General features: G+C 43.2%; 1 protein-coding gene across 1 annotated transcript in view; it reads left to right on the top strand.

Annotated features, from left to right (window-relative positions):
- The window catches only part of LOC103181212 (band 4.1-like protein 4B), a 64,514-nt gene extending 52,292 nt beyond the window's left edge, over positions 1–12,222 (top strand). The window contains exons 7-11 of the mRNA XM_007897520.2: positions 3,529–3,652; positions 4,591–4,668; positions 6,258–6,305; positions 8,548–8,925; positions 12,130–12,222. Coding sequence (XP_007895711.2) covers positions 3,529–3,652; positions 4,591–4,668; positions 6,258–6,305; positions 8,548–8,925; positions 12,130–12,222 — 721 coding nt within the window. The remainder of the gene's footprint in view (positions 1–3,528; positions 3,653–4,590; positions 4,669–6,257; positions 6,306–8,547; positions 8,926–12,129) is intronic.
- The last annotated feature ends 231 nt before the right edge of the window (positions 12,223–12,453 follow it).

Below are 12,453 nucleotides of genomic sequence, written 5' to 3'. Positions count from 1 at the left end.
TGCCACTTGCAGAGTTCGCATCTGTGTCCTGTCATCTTCCCACGCATCATAGAAACTGAAATTTTCATCACAGAAGGATACTATTCAGCCCATCTTGTCTGTGTTACAGTTGCATCTGTTTATTTGAAAATCATCCTTTTCATTAATCTCTTTGCTGCGTTTAAACCTTTTTGATTTCAGGCATTATCATCCTTGTTTGTGGCCAGATACAAGTTTTATCAGTGTTCGGATGGTTTCAGTTAAAACGTCCAAGGTTGAAATTGGTGATAGTGTATTATTTATTCAGTCATCAGTAGCTGGCTTGTCTATGTCACTCTCGTCCTCAGGCTTAAACATAATTGTGATTATCCTTCCATCTAATGACCTGATGCATCTGTAGATTTTTTCCTCTTCGACCGTGCTGACGGCCACCTCCCCCCACCCCCTCTTCGGAGTCAGGCTCCGCCATTGTTAAGTTCTCTGAGACGCTATCCTGCGTGGAGGGCGCTATATAAGTGCAAGTTGTTGCTTTTAAATTGGTCAACACATGTGGAAACCTATCACCATGCTTTAGAGTATTTGAACCAAACTGACAATTCCATGCACCCCATAGAAATTTCCAAGGTACTTATTTCAATGGAATGTGCACTCTCTCCCTTGAGGGACACATCACGCTTACTTGATTACGAAGATTATTAGGCACAGGTTGGCAAGAGCCAAAGCTTGAGGACTGCAGAATATGTTTTTGGGGTACTGCTAGAGACCAACCAGCTAAAACCACATAGCTTGCCATTGATATTGCTGTCTGGTAAGCTTTCCTGCTGCTTGTCCAGCTAGGACCACCCTACATGATAGTGTGTTGTTTCATAGAGTTAACAGGAATTGAGTTGGAAGAATCCCTGCCCCCAGTGACTGGTCTGGCTTCCAAAATCTGCCAATGAGCCAGGCTGGCTGGGCTGTTATCAGCCGTACCCTGGAATAATCCAGATCCTCCTGTCTCAGGAACTGGATTACCAACAGTGGGTTGGCTTAATCCTGACATTTCCTGCCAAACATGTCACCTTGGAGCCAGCTCAACTCCATGGAGGCCATCCTCCCTTTCAAGGAGGATAGTCTCTGGCGACAATCGAGGTTTTGATCCCTCACTAGGTGGCTGACAGGTACAAAGACCTCCCTGTGAGCTTCCTAGTGGGTAACACAGCTCAGCGTGAAATACGAGAGCACTGCTATAATCTTCCTGCCCAATTATTATGTCCATTGTGATGGCAAGATGAACAGGATCTTATATTAACATGCATTCTATATTAACACCAAATCTGGTGCAAGGAACCAGAGAAGATGTACATGTGGAAGATGTATTCTTCACCACACATGTATAAGGAAGTTGTACTTTGGTTCCATGTGCAGAGTAGCTACAACAACAACAACAACTTGGATTTATATAGCGCCCTCCACACCGGACGGTCTCAGAGTGCTTTACAGTAATGGATCCTGGGGCCAAGCCAGGGGGATGGGGAAGAAGGTGACCAAAGGTGCGGTCAAAGAGAAAGATCTTCAGCAGGGACCTGAAAATAGGAAGAGATAGCTACAAATGGAAAATAGCTATAAATGGTCTAACTGCAGTGGTTCCTGACAACGATGGTCATTCTTATCACGTAACTTTTTTGCTGAATTACTCACCACCCAAAACATCTCCAATTTGAGTAAAACCAGGAATTAAAGTATCAAGCCAACAATGCAAGATCTCACTTTAGGAGGATGAGCTACTACTCTGCACCTCAAAATCCCCTGCTTCAATCTTTCTTAAGAGTACAGTGATGTTTTTCCGTGTGTGTCAGGCAGCTCAGCTCACACTGCACAGTCTCACTCAAATGTGTGTGGATAAAAGAGGCTGTGCAGTGTACGGATCTGAAGTGGAGGACGTTTGTTCACCGCTGATAAGAGCATTGCAGCAGAAACTGCATCCTGGAGGTTTAGCATTGTACTTGTAATAAAGAGCAGTAATAGAGAAGAGGACTGTTATAACTATCCAGTAGTGCACTTCAGAATTAGAAGTGAGCTTATTATTGGCATGGAATATGGATAACATTCATTTATATTATATTCAGCCTCCAGGGTTAAAGCTTGATTATCCTTGACTGTTCTCTCTCTGGGATATTTTTTTCTGATCCTTGGTTTCTAAAATATCTTCTTATTAATAACCTTCCAGAATGTTTTCAGTTGAAATTTTTAAATCCAGTTGCCAGCCTGTTTATTGAAAGGCGTTATCTACCTTTCCACTGAGCTTTTTTNGAAAATTGCTCTCAATGTCGCTTCCCAAAAGCCAGCTTTCATTCCTGATGCCATTATAAGACAGAAAAACTCCTAACAGCTCCCATTCCTCCTTTTGGTAGATATCTTTATTCTATCCCTTGTAAATACCGATTTACCAACCAGTGAATTTCAACATGATTACTTTATCAAAGCTCTTCAGTTTTATCATGACTCCTCTCAACTTTGTGTTCTAAGATAAAAGCTCCAGTTCATTCAGACTCTCCTCATAAGTAAAGGCACTCATCCTTGGTATCATCCTAGTAAATCTCATCTGTACCTATTCTATAGGCTTACAGATTTACTTTTATATCGTGCTTTTCACTTCAAGAGGACATCCCAAGGAAGTTAACTGACCTACTGTGCATTTCCAGGTTGTTAAGAACATAAGAATTTGTTAGGCGAAAGAAGACCAAGGTCCATCTAGTTCTCCTTCCACCATCCTGGCAGTCGCTTAACACGTCGTGTCCCAAACTATATACAGAAGAATGACAAAATAGTGTAATGAAACACATTGGCTATGTGAAAACGATATGTGCATTAGTACAGTGCAGTATTATACTGGCGTGGCACCCATGCTGGGGGTGGGAACTGAGTGGGGGAGGGAGTGGAAAGATGACCGAAAGTCTAGTCAAAGTGGTAGGTCTCGAGGCGGACCTTGAACGAGGTGAGAGTGGGAGAGAGCAAGTGGAACTCTGGGATGGTGTTCCAGAGACTGTACACAATACTGTACTAATATACAGAGCAGATAGTGCTGTACTATACTAACGTACAGACCCAAACCAAAGAGAATTCCACAAGTGTTTTATTACACTGTTTTATCATTTTTCAAGAAAAAAATCGCATGGGAATGCTGGAAAATGCTGGAATTCTGAAATAAAGCCTGGAAATGCTCATCAGGTCAGTCATCACCTGAAAGAGAGCAACTGGTTAACCTTCGGAGTGACGCTACATCAGAAATCAGAGTGAAATGATCGGTGCTCACCTTGCTGTTCTCTTGCAGCAGTTATTCCAGACACAAAGCAAAGCAACTGTCCCTGTGTGAATTGGTGAATTGGTCTCATATAAAGGTTTTCCTTTTGTTGTGGTGTCTGCCTGCAGGGAACATCAGGAAGCTTGTGCAAAAAGCAGAATCTCATCATGCCTGTGGGTTTATTTTTAGTTGATTATATGGCTTGGAAGTTCTGCCTGGTGGTAGATGGAGTTTGTTTATAACAATGTCTTTATTCTCTGTGACAGTAATCACAGTGATGAGGATGACCTGCCACCTGCTTTGGCTGCCGCGACTCGAAGCAGCCCACCTCCTGCCAGTAAACCACCATCTTTTGAAATTCCTCAGTTGCACGCTCCAATCTACTGCAAGGTACAGTGAGACCTTATTTCACGAAAGTTTTTATTTTCAACAATAACTTTCCTGCAAAACCAGTAATAGTAGATAAGTGTATCATACGTACAATGTAGTATCATTATAAGGCAGGGGTTAGTATGCATAAAATCACACCCAGCACTATAATGGGGCACAATCGCTGGTCAGCGATTCCATATTCACTGTGCATCCGTGCAAGAAGATGGCCAACTCCATCAGCGCTTCAAAACACTGGCTGGCCCATAGGAAGCCAAAGTGACTGACTCCAGGTTGCTGCTGACATCGTTTCATCTGCATTGCACCAGGTAGGAGAGAATTCATGGCAGCATGTTGGTGTTCTGCGCCCCCACTGGAATTTTAAAGCATCGATGGATGCCAGGTGCATATTTTGCATTTTGGGGACAAATAAATGTTGAGTCTGTACCCCAATTGTGCTGTTAGTGAACCCATGTTTTAATGGCGTTCCTCTGTATTTGATATTTGCATTTAATAAACACAGTTTAACAATTATGCGTTTGGGGATATGAATACCTTAGAATGCCTTCTATCAACATGCTATCTTACTGTGTTTCAGCCTGGTTCAGCACTCTCATCTCTGAATGAGAAGGTTATGGGTTCAAGCCCCATGTTGGGTCTTAGAACGCTTATCGTCTTGGCGGACACTCCAATGCAGCATTCCATGTGCTATTAACCCAATATTCTTCCTTGTTCTAATACCCCTGTGGTTCCCATAGTCTACTCAGCTGACAATGATGGAGTGTTGAAGGACGTTTCTATACATTCAAATGAATTTACGATACAGGGTGTGAATTTCTGATGGTGTTTGATGTTTTCTCGGGGTCGAAGGAAACTGAAATTAATGCACATTAAGATTGTTTGAAGTTGTTTGTTGCTGCATAGAAATACTTACAATATAGAGTTTTTATATTTTACAGAATAGTTTTGATCAAGATCATCCAGACTTGGCTGCTCCAGGGGATTTACTGATGGACTTCACAGAGGCCACTCCTCTGGTCTGTGTTCAGTACATACATGGTCCTTCATATTGCCTGGTTCATTGACCACAATTATATTACAAATGCATTTGTATTTACTCACGGTTCATTCTTGGAGTAAGTTGGAACCCGGTTGTAAGTTGATTGGCGGATTGCTTTCCAGGGGTCAAAATACCTTCAAAAAAAAATTGTTTTAAATAATAATTTGGTCACTTAATCCACGGCTGTTTGTGGGACACTGCAATTGGCTGCCAAGTTTCACCCACAAAATATAGTCATTTTGTCAATTTACTTTACAGTATAGAATATTACAGCACAGAAGAAAGCCATTCGGCCTATTGTACCTGTGCCGGCGCTTTGTAAGAGCTACCCAATCGGTCCCATTCACCCGCTCTCCCCATATCCCTACAAATTTTTCCTTTTCAAGTACCTATCTGATTCCCTTTTGAAAGTTGTTCTGAATCTGTTTCCACCACCATTTCAGGCAGTGCTTTCCAGGCCATAACAACTGAATTTATATATATATTCTGTGAAGCGCTTTGGGACGTCTCGAATCGAAGACGTGATAAAGGGTTGTATCAAATGCAAGGATTATTATTATCTATGATGAGTAGCTGATCTTACTAATGTGGGATAGCAGCACTATAGTTCGCCTCAGAAACCCCTGAGATGGGAAAACACCCAAGTTGCTGTGCATTGATCCTTGCTGGAAAGATTGGATATCAAGTGAAGACGAGATCAAGCTCGAGTGTGATGCCTATCATGATTCAATAGCTTGCTGAAACTCACTGCACAAGAGAGAGCAGACACTTGGGTGAAGTATTGGAAGGTACTTGTGGATCAGTATCCCAGCACTTTGTGGAGAAACATTGGAGGGGAGAGTGGCTCACGTAAATGTTTAGTTTCCTCACTGGGTTAGTATTGTCCTTTCCTGCAACCATGGAAATCATAGTTTTTTAATCATATAAGGGGTGTGCATTTTAAGACACTTTCCCCAAATCAGCCCTTGCTTACCTGCCTTCCATTTCTAGCCTTCTGCCTCCTCCCAGATTATCTGCTTTCTTCAGCAATTCAGTTCCCAGTGTCCATTTGCACATAATTAGGGAAGAGGCGGTGGAGGATTCCATTGTGGTCTATTATCACGACTTCACTGCATCTCTTCGCCGGTTAAAACAGAAAAGTAAATTGTCTTGTTCCCATTGCTCTGGATATCTGTGTGAAGCCTTTGTGTTCCTGAGCGCTTTAATTATGGTAATGGGAGTTCAAACACGACACTGATCGACAACTGTAGAAGGTACAATCACCCGTTGTGGTAATGCTGCTGCTAAATAAAACTGTTGTGTAATTCATTACAGGACATAATTACTTGTGTGGCACTTGATTCAAGGGTATTCATTGCAAAGTACATGTCAGAAGAAAATGATCTCTAAAAGGTGCCAATTAAACTATAAAACTACGTGGGGCAAGTCACTTGCCAATTAGTAGTTTGACATTTTGAAATGATTGCTGCTGCTTCAAGCACGTTGTTAGCATTGCTTGTTGGATCTTTACCAGCGGAAATAGTCTTTCTTCTGTTTCTTTTACTGTACTCTTTCTTTGTTTTACAGATAAAGACTGTACCAGCCAATGCTTTTTCATCTGCACCACAATTTCCAGTAAGTACATTACTCATAAACTTAATATAAAACAAAAAAATCAGCAAGTATAACAGCTGAGATTGTAAACTATATTCTGCTGGGACATATCTCCAACCTTTTATCATAGAATGTATCCAGGACAATGTTATTTATATAAGAGGTTAGAAAAACATTGCTCCCTAGCAATGCAATTCATAGTCTCTTAACAATACTCTCATTTGATCCAACGCCTTATCACATTGAAACATCTCAAAGTACAATGCGTTTCTTTTAAGTGCAGTGACTGTTGGTTGATATATTGGTAAAACACTGTTTACAAATAGCATTGGAATGAGATGAATGACCATGTTCATTTTGTTACCCGCTGCCTCTCTTCCCCTCCCACCCCCCACCCAAAGAATTTGGATAAGGGAAGAATTGTTTAGGTCACTGGGAGTTCTTCAGAAGTATACAAAACAACACAAATTTACTCTCGAGGTGCTAGACAGTCTTGCCTTGATACCTGAGCTAAGGATGGAAGCTGAGAGTATGGGGAGGGAAAAGATAAAGGTCTTGACATAGGCCTTAAAAGAGGTGAGGGAAGGACTGAATCAGAGGGACTCTGAGATGGAGTACCAGAGAGTGGGGTCACCGGATGGAATTTTGATGGTGGTGCAGGTAGGACAGTGAACATTAAGCAGCCGATGTCTGCTCAGTGAAGGAAGCAGCCGGGTTGGTATGGTTTGAGAAGTAGGATGGGGAAGACTAAGGAGGGATTTGAAGGTGAGGACAAAGATCTTGAACTCGATCTGCAGGGGATGGGGAGCTAGTGGAGCTGAGCAAAGATGGGTTGATAGGCTCGCAAAACCTAGTACGGGAATGGACATGGACTGCAGAGTTCTGGATAGTCTGTACAAATTTTAGAGTGAATCTAAACTGCAATTATGAGCTCACATCCCAGGCACAAAATAGTTTGAAAATATGGATGAGAAGACCCTTCGTCCATTTGATTTTACCTCTCCATATTTCCATCCTATTATCTACCAATTACACCATCAAATCATCTATCAAATGTGGACAGTGCCCTGGGCTCTATTGCCCTTCCTGGTAACCATTTACAGCTATTGCTTCCCCTTTGTAAAACAATATTTCTTGGTTTAGGCCCTAACATTTTGCTGAACAACTCTAAACCAATTCCCTCTTGATAGATTGTCAAGTCCTGGAGCGTATTGGTTAGAGCACTCGCCTTGCAAGTGAGAAGACCTGGGATCGATTCCCGGGCAGGGCGAAACGTTGGGCACATTTCCTTACTACCACACGCCTCTGTTTACCTAGGAGTAAATGGGAACACGGTTGTTAGACGATTGACGGATCATTTTTCCTGGGGTAATAATCCCTTCAGAATAAATAAATAAATTTATATTAATTTGGTCACTCAATCCACGACTGTTTATGGGGACACTACTGTGCGCCATTGGCTGCCTCACAATTGGCTGCCTCGTTTTGCCCACAAAATGTAGTCAATTCACTTTACAGTATATTCCTTGATGCACTTTGAGACGTCTCAAAGACAGGATAAGGCGCTATATCAAATGCTAGGATTATTATTATGGGTATTTCTCTGGGTTGTTTCCTCAGTCCCATTCATTTATCATTTACCTGTATAAGGTCTCTTTTCAAGAACGGAAGGTGGTGTAGGCCAGAATGTTGGACTCATTCAATAACAGCTTGTTTCTGTAATATGAGGAAGGTAAGTCGTGTGGAGTAAGGAAATGTGCCCAACGTTTCGCCCTGCCCGGGAATTGATCCCAGGTCCTCTCACTTGCAAGGCGAGTGCTCTAACCAATACCCTCCAGGACTTGACAATCTATCAAGAGGGAATTGGTTCAGAGTATCTCCTCTGACGGATGGCACCTCTGACAATGCAGTACTCCACTCCCCCAGGACTCTGCTCAAACGTCAGTATCTGGACTATGAGATCAAAGCCCCAAAGTGGAGGGAGAGAGTAGATAAACAAAAAGAAAAAGGGAAAGACTCGGGGAAACTTGGTGTCAAACTTAAGAAAAGAAGAAGCTGTTAAAGCAACTTATTCCTAAAATTGCATATTGCTCCCAAATCTATGAACTGTAATCCTTTTTCACAAAATGTGATATTAAACTGTTAGATCAAAGAGCAATGATCAGAAGTTGTAAGATCTAATGGAACAATCGATTTGTATTTTGCTGGTAGCACTTTCAGCCCAGTTTTATAGTTACTCACAGTTCTTGTCCATTGTTTCCAGGTGGAATTAACAGACAGCCTGTTGCAGTGTTATGACCTCCCACCATCTCCAGGAAAACCCTCATCAGTAATACCTTTGCATGTAGTTAGACCTCTTACTGATCCATCAAAATCTTCATCAGCAACATGTGTACATGCAGCTGGGCCTCTGATTGATCCAGGAAAATCATCCTTAATGCCTTTGCATGCAGTCAGGCCTCTAAACGACCCAGGAATTTCTTCATCCGTAATGCCTTTGCATGCAGTCAGGCCTCTGACTGACCCAGGAAAATCATCAGCAAGGCCTTTGCATGCTATGAGGCATTTAACTGATCCAGGAAAATCATCAGTAATGCCTTTGCATGCAGTCAGGTATCCAAGTGATCCAGGAAAGTCATCAGTAATGCCTTTGCATGTAGTAAGGCCTCTGACTGATCCAAGAAAAACATCAATTACACCTTTGCATGCCGTGAGGCCTCTCACTGATCCAGGAGTATCTTCATCAGTAACGCCTTTGCATGCAATCAGGTATCCAAGTGATCCAATTCCACCAGTTCAGCACACCACATCTCCAACAGACAGGTAAGGGAGCGTACTGACTCTTTGAGAAACTCAGTAGCATTTCTGTATCAAATAACCAACACAACAAGACTTCAACTTCTACTTTTTAAACTTATTTTCGGAAATAAATGTACTGTGGTGGGTTACACCTGTCTAATAAGCATATTTCCCACCAATATGCAAACAGATACCTTTGTAGTTGTTTAATGAACAATTGTGTGCTCGTGAGATATCACCAAAAATGCTGGAAATCCACAATACAGCATTCATTGTCAGAAAGAAAAAGGTGTGTGTGTTTAGAACCCTTTAACTTCAACTCAGCTCAATAAATGTCTGTTCACAGTTGAAACTCTAGATAGGACTTCAGAGAGTTAAGGGATAAAAGCCATAAATCTCCTTGATTATCCTGGAATCTGACTAATAAAAAGGAAAAACAGGCTATCAAACATTCTTTAAGCAGGATAGTAATGCTGCCATAAGTTCAGTATTAAGGAAACCAGTCTGCCTTAATCTTTTGTCTGAAATACACCATGATTCTGCCCTGTAGGTGAGTTCAGAACAGCTTTACAGCAAACATTTAGTTTAAGTAAATGATATAATGTAGAAAAAACTAAAAAGGGTATATGCTATATAATTGTTATTAAATTGTTATTGCTTTTTTTTTCTTGAGGGATTATTATCAGGCGTGTAGAGTAAGGAAACTTGCCCAAGGTTTCACCCTGCCGGGAATCGAACCCAGATCTCTTGCTTGCAAGGCTAGTGCTCTAACCACTAAGCTATAGGACTCCACAAAGTGAACTGACTGTGTATTTTGTGGGCGAAATGCGGCAGCCAATTGCCCACAGCAGTGTCCCACAAACAGTCGTGGATTGAGTGACCAATTTTTTTTTAAGGAATTATTAGCCCCACAAAAACGATCTGCCAAACGACTAACAATGGGGTTCCTACTTACTGCTAGGTAAACAGATGCCTGTGGAGTAAGGAAACTTGTCCAACCTTTCGCCCTGCCGGGAATCGAACCTAGGTCTCTCGCTTGCGAGGTGCTCTAACCACTGAGCTACAGGACTCCACCTGTATATGTTTAAATATATTTGTATAATGATGCCTTAAAATGTTCAAGTTGCTTTGAATGGGGGTGGGGGGGAAGCAATAAACCCAATTTAAGTTTGAAAAGTAAATGATCAGTAAATCAAGAGTAAGCCATTCTGCCCGTCAAGCCTGTTTTTCCTTTTTGTTAGTCAGAGTAAGATTTTATAATCCCATTGCCCCATCTTTAATCCACATTGGGTTGTCTTCCATTCTCGTGATAAATGGAAGTAGCTTTTGTATGAGATAGCAGAATGTCAAAAGGCTAAGGTGGAACCCACCTATGTTGCATACATCCTCGCTTTGAGATGTCTCGAAAATGTAATAAGGCGCTATATCAAATGCAAGGATTATTATTATTATCAACAACAACAAATTACACTTGTATAGTGCCTTCCACGTCAGGAGGACATCCCAAGGCACTACATAGTTAGGGATCTGCACCCGAGCTTGTGGTCGGGATCAGCAGAGGTGGAGTGCTGGGAGGGTAGGAGAGTGACCGAAGGTACGGTCAAAGAGGAGGGTCTTGAAGGAGGCAAGGGAGGGGACGAGGCGGAGGGACTGTGGGATGGAGTTCCAGAGGGTCGGGGAGAGAGACAGAAGGCCCGCCCATCAATGGTGGGGCGGGCGAGGGGGGGACGTAAAGCAGGCAAAGCAGAGGGAACGGACAGGTTGGTAGGGGGTTAGGAGAACACAGAGGTAGGGAGGAATAAGGCCGTGGAGGTCTTTGAAAGTGAGGACCAGGATCTTGAACTGTATCCTCTGAGTGATGGGAAGTCAGGGAAATCGGATGACGATTGGGGTGATAGGGTTGTGGAGTCTGGTGCAAGAGAGGACGTGGGCTACAGAGTTCTGGAAGATTGGCAGCCTGTGGAGGGTGGAGTTGGGGAGGCCAACAAACAGGGAGTTTGTATAGTCGAACCTGGATGTGATGAACGTGGTTAAGGGTCTCAGCAGCCTGCGGGGAGAGATAATAGTGGAGCTGGGCAATGTTGCTTTGGTGGGGAAAGGCAGAGCGGGTCATAGCGCAGATGTGTGGGATGAAGGATAGTTGATGGTTGAACAGGACGCCGAGGTTCTGTATTGGCTCTGTGAGGTGTAAATTGGATCCATGAAGGGCGATGCTGTCAGCGCCCGAGGTTTGGAGACGCTGACAATAGCCAATCAGGAGTTTGGTCTTGTTGACATTCAACTGGAGAAAGTCTGCTCTCATCCAGGACTTGATGTCCAACAGGCAGTCTATGAGGACAGCAGTGGTCCTTGAGTCAAGGGTGGAGGCAGAGAGGTAGAGTTGGTGTCATCCACATACATGTGGAAGTTGACCCCATGTCTATGGATGACATAACCAAGAGGGAGGGTATAGATGTTGAAAAGGAGGGAAGCAAGGACAGAGCCCTGAGGGACAAGGTAATGCAGGGGCTGGAGGAGAAGCCGTTAGTGGAGACAAAGTGGAGACGGTGGGAGAGGTAGGTTTTGAACCAGGCAAGGGCAGGTCCATGAAGGTTGGGCTGAGAGGAGATGCAAAGGAGAGGAGGATAGAATGGTTGACTTTGTCGAAAGGCAGCAGAGAGGTCGAGGAGGACAAGGAGGCAGATGTTCGCAGATGGATAGAATGTCATTCCAGGCCTCTGACAGGATTGCAGCACTTCTGTTTAAGGATGATATTGTGCTGCTGGAGGACTCACCTTTTGCACCTTTTGAGCTGCACCTACCATCTTGAACACTGGGCCAACTGGTGGAACATGGTGGTGGGTGCTCCTGTGTAGCAAATCATGGCTCTGCACATCTCAAGAGAAAACATGGAGGGTATTGATGAGAAAATACAAGGTCATCAGTCCCAATTGTTGATTCTTACTTCGAGTTTGTGGTGGACACCAATATTTGCTTGGATACTATCCTGAAAGACTTTGCAAAAAAGGGACAAAGGACACTCTGATCCTGCTGGTCTCTCTTTCAGGACAGCACGGGCCCAATGCAGGTCAAGCTTGTGGCATATAAAATCTGTGTGCAAACAGTTCTTCTTTATGGATCCAAATTCCTGGAGACGTAGAGTAGAGACTTCCTCAGACTCATCTGCGAAGACCAAGATCAAACAGTGAGGTGGATTTGTGGCAAACACGGGAGGCGGCTACAAGGAGGGAAGGCTCCGATTACACTGACCAGTCGCTTAGCGTCTGTTTGCCTCACATGCAGACCTAGATTGAGCAGCTGGTGCTGAGAAAGCCTAGTACTCAGCACTGGACTTGCACCTTGAGAACATTAAGGTGGCTGGCACCTCACA

This window comes from Callorhinchus milii, unplaced genomic scaffold, assembly GCF_018977255.1.
Source record: "Callorhinchus milii isolate IMCB2004 unplaced genomic scaffold, IMCB_Cmil_1.0 Scaffold2, whole genome shotgun sequence".
Taxonomy (NCBI): Eukaryota; Metazoa; Chordata; class Chondrichthyes; order Chimaeriformes; family Callorhinchidae; genus Callorhinchus; species Callorhinchus milii.
The sequence above is the reverse complement of the archived record's forward strand: the minus strand, read 5'-3'. Positions and strand labels throughout refer to the sequence as shown.